Source organism: Taudactylus pleione, unplaced genomic scaffold (assembly GCF_031769625.1).
Source record: "Taudactylus pleione unplaced genomic scaffold, aTauple2 ptg000783l, whole genome shotgun sequence".
Lineage (NCBI taxonomy): Eukaryota > Metazoa > Chordata > Amphibia > Anura > Myobatrachidae > Taudactylus > Taudactylus pleione.
In genome coordinates, this window is record NW_028285185.1 from 632,200 (window position 1) to 651,419 (window position 19,220).

The 19,220-nt window shown below is 47.4% G+C and overlaps 1 protein-coding gene across 1 annotated transcript in view; it reads left to right on the plus strand.

Annotated features, from left to right (window-relative positions):
- WDR62 (WD repeat domain 62) overlaps window positions 1–19,220 on the plus strand; it is a 92,332-nt gene that overhangs the window by 13,299 nt on the left and 59,813 nt on the right. Inside the window, exons 9-17 of the mRNA XM_088457753.1 lie at window positions 5,597–5,786; window positions 11,849–11,983; window positions 13,101–13,267; window positions 14,180–14,271; window positions 14,511–14,636; window positions 15,333–15,403; window positions 17,198–17,319; window positions 17,480–17,552; window positions 18,762–18,873. Of these exons, the coding sequence (XP_088313879.1) occupies window positions 5,597–5,786; window positions 11,849–11,983; window positions 13,101–13,267; window positions 14,180–14,271; window positions 14,511–14,636; window positions 15,333–15,403; window positions 17,198–17,319; window positions 17,480–17,552; window positions 18,762–18,873 (1,088 nt within the window). The remainder of the gene's footprint in view (window positions 1–5,596; window positions 5,787–11,848; window positions 11,984–13,100; window positions 13,268–14,179; window positions 14,272–14,510; window positions 14,637–15,332; window positions 15,404–17,197; window positions 17,320–17,479; window positions 17,553–18,761; window positions 18,874–19,220) is intronic.

A 19,220-nucleotide genomic window follows, 5' to 3' on the forward strand; every position in this document is an offset into this window, starting at 1 on the left:
GTACAATCTAGATATGGCTCATTGGGGGACAGTCAGACCTTTGACCTGATGCGCCGTACCGAGACAGCACATCAAGGTCGTCGATGTCGCAAGTTTTCCCTCGCACTCTGTAGAGGTGCAATGTCAGCACTACTGTGCAATGCCAGAGACACATCGTGCATAACTCAATTCCTTACCTGGAGTTTAATAGGTTGGATCTCCGGCCGTTCGAATGACCACAACACGAATGTTATAGCTGACTTCAATAGAAATGACAACAAAACATCTAAAACAAGGTTTATACAGAGAGGTTGTTTTACTTTGTCTGGACCGTGGTTAATCTATTGGCTTATTTTTTATTGGCTTTAAGATCTAATTCTAATTTCTCTTGCAGCAAGGCTGGGGAACACTGGACCATGGGATTGTAGGTTGCAACTGGCACTTGATGAAACTGTAGCTTTAAATCTTAAGATTTCCCCCCCCCCCTCCCTCCCTGCAATCCCACAATTCCAGTGTTCTTTAAGTGTCCGAGGAGTAGGGCATGTTTGGATGGACTGCTATGCAGCCATTGTAGGTAGCTTTATTTTTTTTAATTTTGTCTTTTTTTTTTACTGTCTAACTTAGGAGCTGTGCTCTGGTTGTAGCAGCGCACAGTAAGTGCGGTTGGCTGCGGGAGCGGTGTAATAGCTTGCCGTTATGCAGCTGCAGCGTGGGGGTGTGCAGCGAGGGGACCACCCTCACAGAGCACTCCGGTCTCTCGGAGAGACCGTCTGGACCTGGGGACAGTGCGTGCTCTCGCACACTTTTAGAGAGTGCTGGGTGGCAGCGATGTCCCGGATGGCGGCGGCATCTTGCGGGGTTTGATGAGGGTGGCTCCTTTTGCGTGAGCGCGCTCCTCACAGGCAGCTTAATCAAGAGTGCACCAAGAGCTTTCCCTCAAACGACACAGACGGTGTAATGGTTAGCATTGTTGCCTCGCTGCGGTCGTTGGTTCGATTTCCGCTACAGCCCTAGCTGTGTGGAGTTTTATGCAGGGATTTTGCTGTATTTTGGCCAGTGTTTACTCCCATGCACATGGTATCGGGCAGTTGCCCTGGGGGCTTTGTTTGTATAGGACCCGGTGAAGTGCAGGCATCTGGGGTGCTGCGTATACCAGGGTAGGACCTGCGTGGGCTGGGGCTCTCAGCAGGTCGGTGTGCGTCTAGTGAAGCGGGCGGCGCTTCACAAGGAAGCCAAGTTCAGTCTTGGGTAATCCCTCTTTTTTTGGCGCAAGGCTTCTTTCCCTCTATAGGGTTGTCTCCAGCCAAGGTATGTCTTGCTCTGGCTGCGTGCTTTGCAGCTTGTGGTGTCACAATATACGTCAGGTTCCTCGATTTTGGCCTGCTTTTTCAGGTATCCACTGCTGTGCGAGGTGCAGGTGGAGGGTGATCTTGGAGGCGTCTTCCTCCTTCCGTTAGACATTTTGCATGGGAAGGAACTGGCTGTCCCAAGGGGTGAGGACCTTTTCAATTCCTCGCAGCTGTGCACCAATCTCTAGGATATTTAGATATGGATTCCCAAGCGGTGGCTGTGGGTCTGTCCAGGCGTTGGCAATGGAAAGTCACTACTTAACCTTTAGCATATCTCTCTCGTCTCCTCTGGGAGGCCTAGGAGAAGCCAGATTAAGAGGTCTCTGTTTCTCGCACATTTGCTTCCACAGAATAGGTAACCTTCCACAGTTGTCACTACGGTAACCGTTTAGCTCAGCACATGCCCCTTCCTGTTCAGGGATCAGCATCCTAAAGGTGGCTAGACACAACGATTTTTTACATGATCTGGCCGATTCCGATGCATCGGAACAACAGATCGTGTAAAAAAATGCCCATATCGTGAGTCCCCACTCACGATGCGATGCACGTCCCCGCTGGTCGCACATCGCATCGTCAGATCTGCCGTGCTGTAGGGCAGATCTGACAATCTAGGACACGATGCAGTGGAAAAAGTCTGGATGCAGGAGAGATCGTTTGAAGATTGGACACCAATCGTGCACTATGTCGGATCGTCAGCAAGTCGGTAAGTGTGTAGGCACCTTTTACACTTGGAGGGTTGTCCCAAGTCTGTTTTTTAATGGGTTCTAGGGTCGTTATCCAGCCTTGGCAAGACTCGACATGGAGGGCATCTGTTTTGGTCACTTTTGCTGCCGTATTCGTCGCAGGGCTTACAGAGATTCACCCTGGGATTCCCTGCTGGATTGGCGGGACAGGTTCGCAGCAGGCTCTGTGTGGGAGGCCATTCAAGACTGGGCACAGGTAGCTTACGCTACAGCCAGTTTTGCCTTGAAGGGCCCTTTGGCTCTCCGCTTCACATGCGCACTCATATCCAAATTGTTCCTTCCAATATTTTCCTGTATTTTATTTTTTTTTAATCCAGTAATTTTTTTTTGTGATTTTTGAATACACAATCAATTTACATTGTAAAAACGTAAATAAAACAATAAAAAAAAAAATAGTACATAAAGGAGAAAATAAATGTGTGTGTGTGTGGTCTCACTTCACATCATCTATGTAACATTTATACTGTATACCTTCCTTCATATGAATTGCAAGCAACAAGTAGATTATTTTGACATATAAATATATAACTATATCTTTTCACACAACAATATTCGAATACTTTGGTAATGTAACTCCTTGGAACTAGGCATTAAGCAGGCCAGGCACAGCCATCCTTAAGCAACTATGTGGGGAATCGAGCCATCTTTCCCAGATAGCATAATATTTCTGCACTGTGTTTCTGGCGGTATAGACATACTTTTCATGTGCAGCAACCGCAATATTTTCCTGTTTAGTCAGACCTAGATACCATGTTCCCCACCGGTCGGGACTGTATTGTTCTTCCTGTGGCTGACCCTCCCGGCAGGGTTTGCGTATCCAAGTTTTCGCTCCTCTTTTCATGGTGGTGCGTCCTTGGAAAGGACCTCAAGCTGACTCTTCTCCGGCAGGGGTAATTTTTCTAATACCATTCTCCCCCTCCCCGTCCATACACCTGGGTGCTAGGCATCAATGGTTCCATCTTGAACCCCTGAGGTCTTCCGCAAGGGCGTTTTTTCATTTTCGACATTGCTCTTCCCCAGAAATCGGTGAACACAGTGCCTTTGGACTGTTCTATCATTCCATTCCTCACAGTCGGCAGTTTTTACTCCAGTTCCGCAGCAGGAACGGAAACTGGGGTTCTATCAGCTTCCTGGTCGACTGCCGAACATCTAATTCTGTCCGATCTTGTCTATTCATGCATTGCGCACCAAGGCATGGGGGTAGTGCAGTTCGCATGAATCCTTTATGATCAGGGATCCATAGCACAGAGGCCAACAACTTCTCGCTAGCTGTCTGGAATGCGTATCTTCAGGTTCCGTTTTGGACAGGTCGTCCTTCTACCTCAGTGGGTGTTCGACTCCGTTCCCTGTCTGTTCCAGGCCCTGCGGTTCGGTGGAGCCCGGCTTTGTGTGTTTGCAACACAATGAGGTCGGTGCTGCTGTGCATATTGTGCACAGAAGGTATCACAATTCGGCTGCCTTCGGAGGTTCTGCTTGTGACAGATACTTCGGCTTCACAGTTACAGATCTTCCTAGATCACTTGTTTCACTTCTTTTGCCGCAGTATCTCGACTTTTGTAAGGCCTGCCTTGCTTCCGTGTCTGCGCCTTCAGTTCTGGGGGAAGCCTTTGATGCCTCTCTTTAGTGTCGTTGTTCTTGCGGCGGACAATGCACAGACCCTACCGAACTTGGTCTTAAGGGTTTGGTCAGTGCCTCTTCTGTCGACCTGGTGAAAATTTTGGTTGTTGGCGGTCTCCCCTTAGGGGACCATTCAGTGGTCCAGGTTCTACTTGCGGGAGGTCCAGTGGCTAATTCTCCAAACTTGGAACAGTTGCTTGACATCCCTCTTGCCTCGGATTCTCGATTTTGTCCGCATACACTCATCACTTTCCATTGGTAGAGGCTTTTTGTTCTCCTCCAGGCCCAATCCTTGGTCCTTTCGGATTGGCTCATTGTGACCATGACCGAGAGCCTCCTAGTCTGAGGTGCCAGGAAGAGTCACCGCCAGAACGGCTCGGCTGATCAAATGGGCTCAAGCTCCAAGTCATCTTCATTCTCTAAGATGGGCCCTGTCAATCCTTACCAGCCAAGCGCATTTGGTCGGACAACGACCTGGAGCTGGCATATACAAGTCATCCGGACAAGAGCACAGCTGCGATGGTGGAGGCAGCCCGAAGTCTTACCTCCGAGTTTGGAAAATCTACCTTTTGTGGTGTAACCATTACAAGTTTTCGCCTCTCACGTTTCTTGGCCTTCGTTCTGGATGGTTTGGAGGCCGGTGGCGACTTAATTTGGTAACCATAGCAGCTTCGGCCCTGTCTTTTTCTTTCCAACAGCGTTTGGCTTTCTTCCGAAGGTCCAAACCGTTTTTACTAGGTGTGCTCTTACTTATCAACTGTTTTGTCTGCAGGTGGTGTATTAATCTAGTCCTTTCTGCTCTCACACAGGCTCCCTTGGAGTAGTTGCGTTCAATGGATCCTCAGTTGATTGCTTGGAAGCTGGTCTTCCTTATGGCTATTGCCTACCCTCAGTATAGATCTGTGTTTAGGGTTTGCAGGTCACCTTTGCTCGTCTTACATGATGATTGTGTGGGTCTCCGTACAGGTTTTATGTTCCAGCTGAAACTTGTCAGCCTAATGCTTAAACCAGGATATGGTTCTTCCGGTTTTTCCTACTTTTGGGGAATTCCTAGGACTGGGATGATCTAGCTCTGCTAGTTGGGCTGAGCTCTGCAGATTTCCTTGGACATGTCATCTTTGGTACTCCGTACTGTTCTCTGCGGGTATTTTATGATACGTGGGAACATGGTTGGCCGGCTACTCAGCAGACCCTTGCGCGTTGGATCCACGTGACCACTACTCAAACCTATTCAGGTGCAGGGGCGACCGACACCAGACCGGTTGTCGATGCCTTCCTCTAGGGCGGTGGCGATCTTATGGGCAGCACGACATGGGACTTCAGCAACACAGGTCCGTCGTACAGCTATTTGGTCCCCTGTCCGCAATTTTGCTCATTTTCTCGTTTTAAGTTTTTTACCTCCGGCGGCACCCACTATGGGTGTACAGTTCTCCGGTCAGGCAGCCTGAGCTTTCCCTTCCCTGGGCCGGCTTTTGAACATCCCATGGTCCAGTGTTCCCCACCCAGCCTTGCTGCAAGAGAAAATAGGATTTTTGGTCAACTTACTGTTGAACCCTTTTCACTTAAGCAGGCTGGGGAATGGGAACACTGCGATCCCTCCCTCACGCTCAGCCGTGTGCGGTGTTTGGTTATTGACCGATCTTTTCCCTACTGGTTGGTTTGTTTGTTCTAACAGTTTCACGGAGTTCCTGCTACTCCTCTCCGGATTCTTTTTTTAAAGAAGTACTGGAATTGTGGGATTGCAGGGGGGGAGGGGGAGGGGGGGGAGCTTAGGATTTAAAGCTACAGTTTTATTAAGTGCCAGCTCCAGTCCCAACCTACAATACCATGGTCCAGTGTTCCCCAGCCTGCTTAAGAGAAAATAATTCAACTGTAAGTTGACCAAAAATCCTATTTCCTCTTTTATAGTTCACTGTTTACAAAACAGAGCGATTCCAGCTATCCGGACACCTGTGCCCTGGTGTATGACAGGTGTAACCAGTGGCTATGCTGTGTATACAATGACCACAGCGTGTATGTATGGGATGTCAGTAACACCAGGAAGGTTGGGAAAGTGTATTCAGCTCTGTATCACAGCTCCTATGTGTGGAATATAGAGGTGAGTGATATGTATCTGATGAAGCTACAACTGTATCTCTAAGGCTTTTTAATCATCTGAAAGACTGCAAATCATACTTGTGGTGGGGGAAAAAAATCTTACATGCATTATATATTGCATTCTGATATGTGTACTGTCCATACATATACAAAAATTGGAGAATTATAGACATTCATTTACCTGAAATACTTCACAGGAGCCATAACATATGGGTAATCTCCCTAGGCATATGTGTAGAGACTAGGAAAGGAAACCTCTCCCCAGGTCTCAGTGTGACTCCTACTTTCCCCAGGGCTGTGTGACTCGTCCTCCGTTCCCTTGGTCTTTGATTATCTTCACAAGCTCTCCTAAAACATACTGACTGAATGTGTAAAGCTGGGTACACACGGAGACTATGTCGGCACGATATGTCATTTCTGGGCGAATTGGAGCGACGTGTGTGTATGGCCAATATGCACGCTCCGCATCCGGTTGCGACGTTGTTCGGTCAGATGATATTGCATGTGGCCCAGTTGCAGGTAAAGAAGGACGGAATAAGGCGAAGACCCAAATCCAAACCCTCCTTTAGAAATGAAGGACTCGGGAAAGCGGGAAGGAACAGGGGTTAAGACCCCTGGGAGAACACCAGGAGAAGTATGTACACCAAACCCGACGATAAATTCTAGCGGATGAGGGCTTTAGCGCATTCAGCATGATACAAATGACTGACTGCGAAAATCCTTTAGCTCAAGACAGATGTCTCGAGCCACCCCTTCAAAGCGAGGAAGACTTAGTGGAGTGTTGATGGAGAGGCTCAAAAGATCTGCGTACCAAGCCCTCCGTGGCCAATCTGTTGCTACCAAAATCACGGTGCCGCCTTCTAACTTCAACTTGCGGAGAACCCTCGACAGAAGCGAGATCGGAGGGAATATGTACATGAGATTGAAGGTTCACTGAACCGCTAAAGCGTCCACCAGAAGCGCTCCCATACCTTTAGAACCTTGTGGTTGTGCTGATACTCCAACAAATTGATGTCTGGCAGGCTCCAGTGATGAACCAGAAGTTGAAAGACGTCTGGATGAAGGGCACCCTTACCGTGTGGACCTCCTGGTGGCTTAGAAAGTCTGCTTCCCATTTCTGGACCCCTGGAATGAAGAATGCCAACAGAGCTGGTACATGACAGTCCAGCAGAGAACGTGAGTTACCTCCCTCATGGCGCCGTGACTGCGAGTGCCGCCTTAATGGTTTATGTAAGCGACAGCCATTGCGTTGTCGGACTGTACCTGGACCGAACGAACTGCTCAGCCTGACAGAGAGCCCTGACTAAGTTCTAGGACGTTGATCGGAAGGCAACTCTCCTGAGCCGTCCATCGACCCTGGAATGGCTACTGGCAGGTCACTGCCTCCACACACGAAGACTTACGTCCGTGGTGAGGAGGACCCATTCCTGAATCCAGAAGGGGTGAACCATGTCTAAATGGGAGTCCTGGAGCCACCACACGAGGGAGAGATGGACCTCCCGAGATAGGATGATTGTCTGCAGCTTGATTTGGTGATGGGATCAGTTCAGGCTAGCCAGAATCTCCGCCTGGAGAGGCCAGGAGTGAGCATACTGAGCATACTCCACCATGTTGAAGGTGGGGACCAGTGAACCCAGGATCTGCATGCAGGTGTGTATTGACACCCAGTGACAAAGTAAGAACCCTCAAATCCTGTCATGCAGTTCTGGAATTTTGTTCGCAGGGAGAAAAATTCTCTGAATCTTGCAGAGCATCTCCTGGAACGGAGTCAAAAGGACTTCTTCCAATTGATGATCCATCTGTGCAGTTGGAGAAGTTCTATTGTCAGAAGGAGGTGCTCCCTGAGCATGACCGGAGATCTGGCCAGGATAAGATGATCATCCAGGTAAGGGAGAATTCTGATACCCTTGTGCCGTAAGTGAGCTGCCATGACTTGCGTGGAAAGACCAAAAGACAAAGCCCGAAACTGGTACTGTTCCTCCTGGACTGCAAACCATAAGAATCCGCTGAGCCATATAGGTACATGTAAATAGGCGTCCTGGATGTCCAAAGAAGCCATGAAATCCCCCGGTTCCAGCGCCAGAATGATGGAGCGCAAAGACTCCATACGAAACCTGGGAGGTTGAGGATTGGACGTAAGGAAGCGTTCGGCTTCTGAACCAAGAAGTAGTTGGCGTAGAAGCCGGAACCCCTTTGAGCCAGGGGAACAGGAGCAATCACCCTGGAGGCTAGCAAAAAACCTTGCTGGAGGACACTTCCGGAAGGACAGAGCGTAGCCCTTCGAGCTACCCCATGTACCCAGGCGTCCTTCGTGGTTGCCACTCATGCCTCGGAAAAAAGCAGAAGCTGGACTCCCACGCTGGGGTCCCCCAGGGAGAGGCCCACCTCGTCAATCGGCAGACTTGTAGGTTGGCTTAGCAGCTGGGCATCTGGTAGGCCAGGACTGCTCGCTTCTAGGCTTGGAGGTCTTAGAGGAAGAATCCTGTAACCTAGAAAAGGACTGTCCCTTGGCCTTCCCTTGCGGGAGAAAGGGGTGCCCTGGGGGCTGCTGCCGAAGGCAGAAACAACGTCTTGGAAGCCGCCACTGTGGCTACGATCTTATCTAATTCCGGACCAAAGAGAACGTCACCAGAGTAAGGAAAAGCCTCAAGTCTGAGTCAGCGCGCCAAGAGCGCAGCCAGAGAGCCCTCTGGTCGACACAGATGAAGCAGACACCTTGGAGGTTTAGATACTGGTGTCAAAGGCTGCTTTGTCAAGATTGGAAGAGGCCTGCTTAATGTGTGCCACAAGACCCAATAACTGGTTTCCATGGGCCCCTGACGACGAAAGGCCCTCTTTAAGGGCACCTGCCCGAGAGACAATTGCCTAGGCTACTCAAGCAGATGCAAGGGCCAGACGGGCGATAATACCTGCATGAGAATAAACGACGGATTGGAAGTTGGAAAATTTCCTTATGGCCAGATCTATAAGGGAAGGCCGTATTAGGTATAGGAAGGGTCGACTTCTTTATAAGGCGTCAACTGGGGGAAGAGACTCCTACTTGTTACGCTCCTCAGCAGGGAGTGGGTAAAAGGACTCCATGCACTTGGAGACCTGAAACCGCTTGTTTGGAGCAGCCCAAGCCTCCACTAGCATTTACTCAGTCTGTTCAGATTTAGGAAATTCTACAGAAACTCTTTTCTGTTGCTTGAATATTGGAGCCTTGGATCTAGGGGACCGGCTCTTCATCCTCAATAGAAAGGACCGATCTAACCGCCCTAACCAAAGCGACCACGTCCACCTGAGGGAGAGACTGCTCCTGGACAGAAGAAGTCTTTTCCTCCTAAAGGCATCGGGAAAATCCTCCTGGTCTGAGAAGATATCCGAATCTGAAATATCACCCTTCTGGGGGGGCATCACTTTTGTGCCTGGAAGGTCTGTGCCCAGAAGTATGGTCCTTATCCAGCATCTGCTGAAAGGAGGCGTACACCTGTGCTAAACCCTGACTGGGAAAAGATGCTCATCCACAGGGTTTCTATTGCAGGCAGCTGCAGATGATAGGTGCAGATTGAACCCCCAAAGCAGGGAGGGCAGCCCACGCCGGTTCCTGGCTGGAAGCTGTAGTACCTGTGCAACACCGGATACAGAGACCATCCTGGACCACTTCCTGGGATGAAAGACCAGCAGAACAAGTTTTACATGTACGCAGCCTCCACCTCCTTGGGTGCTTTGTTTTTGAAAGACATGGTACTGAATTCTTAGTTCCACACACCAAGTTCTATAAACAGAGGCATGCAATAAGGAACAATCCCAAGAATGTAGGGGGCGTACAAATTTAACAATGAGTGGGGCCTAACAGAGGGCGAGTTAACCCCTTACACAGGTACTGTTAGAAAAAAAAGAAAAACAGAATTGCTTTTACAAATGAGAACAAGCACACAGTCGCATTCAATGCATAAAGATTAACCAGGCAGATAATGCTCAACAATTCAAACCACAGTCAACTGTATAGAGCTAGACTGTATAACCTGACATGAGGGAAGGTATAGAAGGAGACAGGAGCCAACCTCTCTTTAGACTTCTACCCCTTTTAGACATACGACCCGGGAAATTTCCTGCTCAGATTCGGGAATTTATCCTGTGCAAAATCCCAGGTATTTGGTCGAGAACCCCCTTTCACACTACAGCGTCTACCCGGGAACTTCCCAGGTAGGCCCCTTTCAGACATAAGCCGGGATTTTTAGATTACCTGCCTCTCCTTTGCCGTCTGCCCCTCCTAGCCCATCCCCTCTCCGTCTGCCGCTGATGAGGTCATCAAAATGCAGCCGGCCAATCCCAATCCGAACATTTTTTGATTTTATGAAATTATTTGTTTTATCCCCTATTTTCCTCCCTCTCCCACCCAATGGGGAAGAGAGAGAACCCCTGCTGTTAATGTACTGCCCAGGTGGTCCAGCGGGAGTGCGGGCGGCCCGCTGTAGCAGAGACCTGTCGGCGGTCTCCAGCGCTGGCCGGCGTACGGCTGGGGTCCTCTGTGTCGCGATCTACAGCGACACAGCCAACGGCGCGGGGGGTGGTGAGTGGCAGCGCTGAGCGTCCTATTGGACGCTCTGCGCTGCCAACTCAAAGCAGCAGCGCTGAACGTCCGCGCTGCCAACTCAAAGCAGCAGCGCTGAGCGTCCTATAAGATGCTCTGCGCTGCCAACTCAATGTGAAAGCTGCTTGGTGCAGCCCGGGAATAGTAAATTCCGGGGTAGCACCATTCAGTTATAAGCAGGGTAATTTAAGTCCCGGGAAATTCCCTGGTTGATTGAAGGGTCGGCTACCCGGGAACGTGTTCCCGGGTAGGTATCTTTCAGACATACGCAGCAACTCGGGAATTTGGCCTGTGATTCTCGGTATGTCTGAAAGGGGTATAACTGTGGCTGCACAGCTCTGAAATGGGCGCTCAGCATCTGTCTGAAGGAGGAGAGAGGAGGAGGAATAACCCGATGGCGGGAAGCCTCCGTGAGGGATCACACCATGGGAAGGGGCTAAAGGGGAGAATATACCTCCCCCACTGACCTAGAGCCCAGGGCAATGGCCACCTATAAAGTAGTGCCCCCCGCTGTCTGAATGACCTGGTGGTCTAGCTGGGGTGCGGGTGACTCGACCATCCGCTGTCAGCATCATCGGGGGTACCCAGCACTGGCGGTAAAAGCCGCGCTAATGCATTACCCTGCTTCCCCCTGTGAATGTGACCCTCCATGTGCAGTGGGGACCTGGCCAAGGTCACTAATCCACTCACCGGCGCCGGTGGTTGGTGGAGCGGCAATGCAGGTTTCCTATAGGACGCCTGCTCCAAAATAAAAAAAAACAAAATGAAGAAAAAAAATCTGAGGCTGCTATAGCCGCCCCTCTGTAATGGTGCCACCTCCTGTGGCACCAAACTTAGACTGACCTGTCTGGGGGTGGGGTATAGGGGAGGAGGAGCCTGGGCTGCTGGATAATTTTAACTGTTTGTTTGGTGCCCAGACTCCTCCTGCCAGCCTATACCCTGCGTAGTCCCTTCTGCACACTCAGCTGATGCAAGAAACTGCTGAGTTACAGACCAGAGTATGCTAGAAGCACCAGAACAGAGAGCGCCACCCCAGGCAGGATTGAGGAACAGCAGGGGTTCTGAAAGGTAAAGGTGCAGGGTGCTAGAATGAACACTACGAGCTGCATTTGGGAACCCTGCTTTGGATAAAATTAGTCTAGGAGCAATGCTTAGATTATCTTGCCTCTATTTCATAGCACGTTGTAGTTAGACAAGTGATCTGTAACTCGGCAGTTTGTTGCATCAGCTTAGGGTGCTAGAAACACCAGAGCAGAATGCGACACCCCAGACAGGAAAGCGGAACTGCATGGGTAGTGACAGGTGTAGGGTGCTAGAATGAAGACTAGTGGTGGGAAGTAAAGGCATTTGTTTTGGTACAAGAGTCACTCCATCCTTTCTACATAAATTTGTCAAGTCTTCATGGTTGCCATTGGATCTGTGATGATTGCAGTATTCATGTGTTTCAAATACATTTTGTTCCCAAAACACCTCCTTGTGTCACTCAGGTCTCTATGGAAGTTGAACAGAAAACATGTGTAACCCATGGATCCTTCTTTACATGTTCCTCCGACAACACCATCCGTCTATGGAATCTGGAGAGGAACTCGTACACTGGTCTGCGGAGGAATATCTACAGCAATGTAATGAACTAATATGAGAGACTTGTTCTTAAATTGACCAAAAAATAATTCCCATCTCATATACGTATAGTGCTACATATATTTTTTTTATATAGCATGTACTATTCAGGACTTCGCCCAATGGGTAGCTGTACAGAAAGTTTTTTAATCTTTATCTGTTTATTATGTAATCATGAAGCCGTAAATCTGTATAAATCTGTTAAAACCCGCTGGTGGAGGGAAGTAAGTAATGGTGGCATTACTCTGTCACTGCACTCCCCACCTATCGCTCAGACATTGCAGAGCCGGCCAGAGAAGACCTGCTGATGTTATTCCTACACACTGGTATCCAACTCATAGAGCCGGTGATTTGTTCTCTGGCCCATGATTACTGGCTTGAAGCTGCTACAGAATAAAATTGCCATGTTTGCAGGAACCAGTGACATTGTAGCATAAAGCACCTATGCAGATGGTATGTTATATGGGGATGCAGTCAGGAAGCCGGCGGTCGCAATGCCGAACGGCGGCATCCCGAATGTCAAATTCCGGCAAGGTACTAATGACAGGCGTTGAAATCCCGACGCCTGTCATTAGACCTACGCCGGGAGCCCGACACCCGGCATACCGATCGAAGCAAAGCTGGGTGCGGACAGCCGCAGGGAGGAGGGTTAGGGACTCCCGGGGGGGACTTGGGGTTAGGCTAGGAGAAGGAGGGGTTAGGCACCCCCGGGGGGAGATTAGGGTTAGGCACCCCAGCCCCCGGGAGACTTGGGTTTAGGCTGCGGGGAAGGGGAGGTTAGGGTTAGGTGCTTGTGGGGGAGGTTAGGGTGTAGAATAGAGTTAGTTGTACTTACCTTTTTTTTTTTTTTTTTAAGCTTCGGGATCTTCACCCCTGCCGGGCATCCGCTGTTGGGATTTGAACCGCCGGCTGTAAATCATACTGATTCCGTTATATGTTTGCCTATTATAGTGGTGCCAGGGATAATGCTCAGAGTCTCTACTGCTACCTAGTCACCCCCTTACCTCGTCTTTCCGCCTCTGTGTGTGTGTGTGTGTGTGTGTGTGTGTGTGTGTGTGTGTGTGTTGTCCTGTGCTACTTTTAATTGACAGTTCATTTGTTTTTGTGTTTTTCTTCAAGGAATTGCATAAAGTAATTTATGTCAATGACAATACGCTATACATAAAGGACACCTCAGGCACCGTTGAAAAGCCTGAGCCCAAAGACTCAAAAAGTGGAGTGCGTGTGCTAAATATTCGCCATGATGGGCGTCACATAGCCTCCGGAGACCGAACAGGAAACATACGGTAGTTTTCTATATATATTGGAATTTTTTCTTCTATATATGTATAGGCCAATGTACAGTATTTCATGAAATGTGTTTCTTTGCTTTTTATTTATGTTTATTTAGATTGATAATCTATTGTTTATATGGTAACATGAAGGAAAATACTTAATGTACAAGTCATAGAATAATGCGGATATTGCTTCCTCCCTGATGATCCTATTTGGATTGGTGATCCAGGTCCATCCTCGTCTAGTACCCACCGGCTGTTTGGGAAGTAGTGCTACAGATGTGTCGTCACTTACTTGGTGCGTCTGTACGCCATATGGCGCGAGATACCCGTATTTTTCTTTACATTTTGCGTCTTATGCTGGGCATACACTATACAGTTATCTGTCAGATATCTGTCCAATCTGGCTGGTTGGAATGAAAACCTGGTAATGTATGGGAGCAACTGACAATCGTCCATTTGCTCACAAATACTGGAAAATAGCCAAAAATGGTCGTTCAGACAAATTGGTTAAAACACACAAATTTAACCAATTTGAATTTTTTTTATTTTTTGTCCTTTTTTCAGTGTTTAAAACCATATGATCGACTGGCATTTGCTCCCATACATTACCAGGTTTTCATTCCAACCAGCCAGATTGGACAGATATCTGACAGTGGATGCCCAGCTTTAGTCACATCACAGATGCGCCCAATTGTTACAAATCAAATTGCTGAGTGTAATCTAGTGATGTAGTTTTGTCGCATCTATTTGTTTTAATTATGCAAATAAGATTCACGGTGCTACTGAAACAACCTGGCCCGACAAGAGGAGCTATTTGGCGTGACTGAAGCAACAGTAAGAAAGGAAACATCTGTAAGCGGTTTTTCTCTTTGTATAAGAGATGCTTTAGGTTCTGGTAACCTTCTTTTTTTTTCCTTCTAGAATATATGATCTGGAGAGTTTTGAGGAGCTGCTGACGATAGAAGCACATGACGGCGAGGTTTTGTGTCTTGAATACTCCAGACCCTTAACTGGTAGGTTTGGCCATAGCTGTCTGATTAGGAGGTATAGCACCTACATTTATCTTTCTGTGCACAAAAGTAATAGAATTTGCTTTCCAGGCACAAGATTGATGTAAAATGGCAGCCTGTACTCTAGATCCTCTTTTATTTAGTGATTAAATTCTTATATCACACAATGTTTTTATATATTTTTTTTGTTTATGGCGTCCTCTTTTTTTAGAAAACATACTTGGATTTCTTCTCGCCCGCAGGTGTGACGCTCCTGGCCTCTGCAAGCAGAGATCGTTTAATCCACATCCTCAATGTGAATCGTAATTACAGTTTACAGCAGACTCTGGATGATCACTCCTCCTCTATTACAGCGGTGAAGTTTGCAGGTATGGTGCATTATAACAAATAGAAGAGGGTTCTAGTTCCTATATTATCTTTTTATCTAAAATGAAATGAAAAAAAAAAATAATCTGAGCAGAACGATATATATGCCGCTAATTGAAAAGTATTTGTCTGCTCCAAGAGATACAATTGCTGATGTATCTGGTGAAAAAAACAACAGCGTTGTATAAATAACAAATTCCAAAAATATAAATAAATATATATTTTATCTATTATTATTTATATTAAATTAAAATAATTGAAGCATAAATAGGGAAAGAACGGTAATTTTATTAGTATTTCTGTCTTTTTGTAGAGAAAAACACACTTTTTATTAGTGCTGTATAACATCTATACATTCTTCATGGTATATTGTCCATGGTATATTGTCCATGGTATATTGTCCATGGTATATTGTCTGTTCAATAGAGTGACAAATACTTTTTTTTTTTTTTTTTTCAAAACTGCAGAATAAAGTCAGGATAAGACGTAATAGGGTTCTGTATATAAAAATTTCCCTCTTTGAGTTGGCTTTTATTTAAAAAAATAATAATAAAAAATCCTATGTTCTCGGTCCAAGTTTTGCATTGCAGTTTTTACTTATTACAGCTGGTTGAAGTGCCTGAAATGTTGCTGATACAATACTGAGTAATTGTATTTCCTTAAGCCCAGAATACAATATTTCCCTCTATCTCCCTAAGGTGACACAGACCAGATGCACATGATTAGCTGTGGAGCAGATAAAAGTATTTATTTCCGCCCAGCCCAAATGGTAATTGTCTTCTAATTAATTAAATTTGTACCTTGCCAGTGACGATGTCCCGTGTGTGTGTTAGTTCAGCATCATGTGTTGTCTGTGTCTGGCATGTTTACTGTGTGACTAGAGTGATCTTACAGGGTCCCCACACCTGCCAGATTGGCTGTGCACGTTGCTATAGATCAGGGATAAGGGAATGTTCAAGCGGGGTATGGTTTAAAGGCCGACATTCAGTAGTAAAAAGGTCGACATGGTCATTCGGTCGACCATCATTCTGTAGACATGTATTTAGGTCGACAGGGTTAAATGTTTGACACATTAAAAATGTTGACCCTTTTGTATTCTTGTTATTTTAGCCTCCAAATTTGTGTTAGATGAATTGTGCTTAGTGCAGGGGAATATAAAGTCCTGGTGTAATATGGTCACCCCCCTAATCAGGTTATGAAAACTCTAGGGATTGATTGTACCCTCTTTGCCTGCTCCCTGTCACATGATCAGTCCGTTCTGTACATGATTTCCAATAAAGGGCTGTATTCAATTTGAGCGGAGCCGCGATACTTTTCGGCCTCCCGGACTTTTCGCCTACATCACGTGTTTTGTAGGCGGAAAAGTATCACGCGCGTGCCCGCGTATCCCCGTATTAAATTTGAAAGTAGGCGAAAACGGGACCCGGTGAAACTAAAGCAAGCGGAAATTACTGTCAGATTTGGGGATATCAGCCTGACACCCCCCAAAAGATGCTCTGACATGGGGGTTGGCTGTGGTACCCCTCGTTTTGGCTTCCTGAAGGTATCTGGTGTTTTTAAACAGGCTCAATAGCTGCTAAATAGCGTTTTTGTATATGTGGTGCAGAATAGTATTCAGGAGTATTTTTTGCTGAAAATAACTTATCCCAGCAAATTTGGGGTACTTAAAAATGGGGGCCCGCATATTTTAAAGTTGCTAAAGCTAAATTGAAAAAATTGTGACAAAATCCACCTGCCGCAAGCCCCTGTAATGAAAAAACATATGGGGCATACTTGTTCGCTAGTTTTTAACTTTGTCCCCCAACATTTTTTTTTTTCGCCCCCAGTTTACCTTTGGGGGACTGTCTGAAGGCTGCACAGGGGTTCCCGCAACGTTGCACCCCAAAACCCCAATTCTGCACTTTTTTCCGCCTGATATTCATAGGCGAAGCTTTTCCGCCTATTACATTGGAAAGTCTTTCAAATTGAGTACGACGATACTTTTCCGCCTGGCGAAATGACGTCATCGTCAAAACTTTTCTGCGGATTCCGGCTTCTCGCCTCAAATTGAATACGGGCCATAGTCTTATAACAAGAATATAGTGTTCAATCTAGGTCCGGCGCCGGACCTAAAGAAAGGGCACATGTGCGCGCGCCGAAGGCCAAAGAAAAGGGGGCGTGTCTTTAAGACTCGTCCCCTTTTCGTCACTCTTGGGGGCGTACCCGGCACTTATGCCGGGCTGCCCCCAAGCTCTGCACCTGGCATCTATTCACCGCCGGTGAATGCTACACCACAGCTTTCCTCATCCGCGGGACGCTGTGACCCGCAGGTGGGGGCGACACCTGCAGGCTGTTTCAGCAGGGCTCCTCGTTGGAGGACATGGTCCTTTTTGCCCTTTAGAAATAGGACAGGGCACGCCGCCCCCTGCTAAAATAGTCTAGCGGGAACGCTAAGAATATTTTAGACTTTCATCCCCTTAATGTTTTGGCGCCCCTTTATGAAATAATTTGCATACAAACTTTAATTCTAGCTAGAAATTAATATTGAACATCATTTGCAGCGTTTATCTGTTTTCAATTGTAGCTTCCACATGGGATAAACTTTATTCGCCTGCATCATGTCGTGGAAAAAACCACCTTGTATGACCTGGACGTTGATGTGACCCAGAAGACTGCGGCTGTAGCCTGCCAGGATAAAACGATCAGGTTACTTACATATAATGGGCTGTACTGTGTGTATATAGCAGGGCTGCGCAGGCGCATTGACGCAACCAAATGTCTCTTGCCATTGTCCATTTCAAATTGTAGCTTGATGCCAAATAAACACTATTTAAAAAAAAACAAAAAACTGTTTTTTCTTTTACAGGTTGTACAGTGTCCTAACTGGCAAACAAGAGAAGGCTCTTAAAAGTTCCCCAAGTGGCGGAGCGTTGTTAAAGGTAGGTGCGCGTGCTTCCCTGGCGTTAGCTTGTACTTACCTGTAACGTCTCCTGATGTGTAGTAACTATAGATTCTGTTTGCCTGACCGGACTTTGGAGCTGATACAGACCCGGACGCAAAGAAGCGTTCGCTTGTAGTTGCCGATGGTTCACATTGTGCCTATGCATCGCAGTGCACAAGCAACTGCGAAAGATCGGGAAGCGTTCGCTCGCCAAGCAAAGACAGCCAACCAGAGTGAGTGACAGGAGAAGCCGTGTGTGGGTGGAAAAAGGGTCTGGCAACGAGAAACAGGGGAGTGTAGATGTGAACAGAGGTGTGCCTGACCGAAATAACGCAGTTTCAGAGGCGTACAGGCAGCGTCATAGTACACGTCACCTGGTTGTATTTCACACTGAAGTGATCGCAGTGCTTGCGGCAGGGTATAGTCAACCTCAAGCGCTGCGATTGCATCCGGTGGTGCTTGATGTACCAATGTTTTCATGCACTTCCTGGAGATGACGTGCGCAAGTGGGCGTCTTAAGAATGGCTGGGGGGCTTCTGCATACACAAAGTGATTGAACGCCAAGACATAGTGGGCGTGCTAATGCCTTGCTATGTGATCGCCTGCCTTGCTGGGCGTGCGCTGGACTTGCATACGCAGGGTACGAGCGAACGCTTCTTAGCGTCTGGGTCTGAATAGGCTCCTTTTGAGCTCACTTCTATATTATTTTATTAAGCTTAAGAAACCGTCCCGGCTCACTATCCTAAGATCACCTTGTGAGCAGTGCAGTCAAAATCATTGAGGATAAATATATACAGATCTGAAAAACTCCTCATAAAGGACCTGATTCAGAGGTGGCAGCTAAAGTGGCCACAGGTTCGTCTTTTTGGCGGTCGCCCGATGGTGACTTTCTGCAAATGCCGCTACAAAGCCCGTACCTGGTGTATATCCATGCGTATGTATATGCAAGGACTGAGACACCCACTGTCAGCACCTGTACATGCAGTAATACCACCTGGCGCCTCTTTAACCGCCACTGTCGGTCGCACCATTGAAATTTGCACAAGCCCTATAGCAGGTGCAGATTTTCCGTCTGAGTATTGGCCTCCAAAGGGAACGATTGTGTGTCTGTGTACGCTAACACCCGAGGGATACTCCCATAAGACTGGCCATCTGGGCAAGCTGCCGGTGTTTCTGGATAAGTGCCGTCTATCATCTTCTATTACAGGTGCAGCTGGACCCATCGGGGAGATTCTTGGCAACAAGCTGCTCCAATAAAAACATCTCCCTCTTCGACTTGCAAACTGGGGAATGTGTCGCCGTGATGTACGGACACTCAGGTTAGTCTCAATAATGCCCCATTTACTTTTACGGCGAAGGGAGCCGCTCGATATCTGTGTTTTCACATCCGTATCCTCACCAGTCATGGGATATAGTACCAGCAGAGAAAATGGAACATGGATGCCAATTGCAGCATATTCTTTGCAACTGCCAAAACGTGTACCACTGGGAAGCGCTATCCCCACCCCTAGGAGTACAATCCCCAAGAAAAGTTGGCACTCCTTAAATTGTAAAAACTAAATCCTGGTGCCTACACAGAGTGACTGCAACCATTTTATATGTGCCAAACATGTTCATAAGATTATATCCCATGAATTCACTGGGAATCTGTGACATCATCTCACTG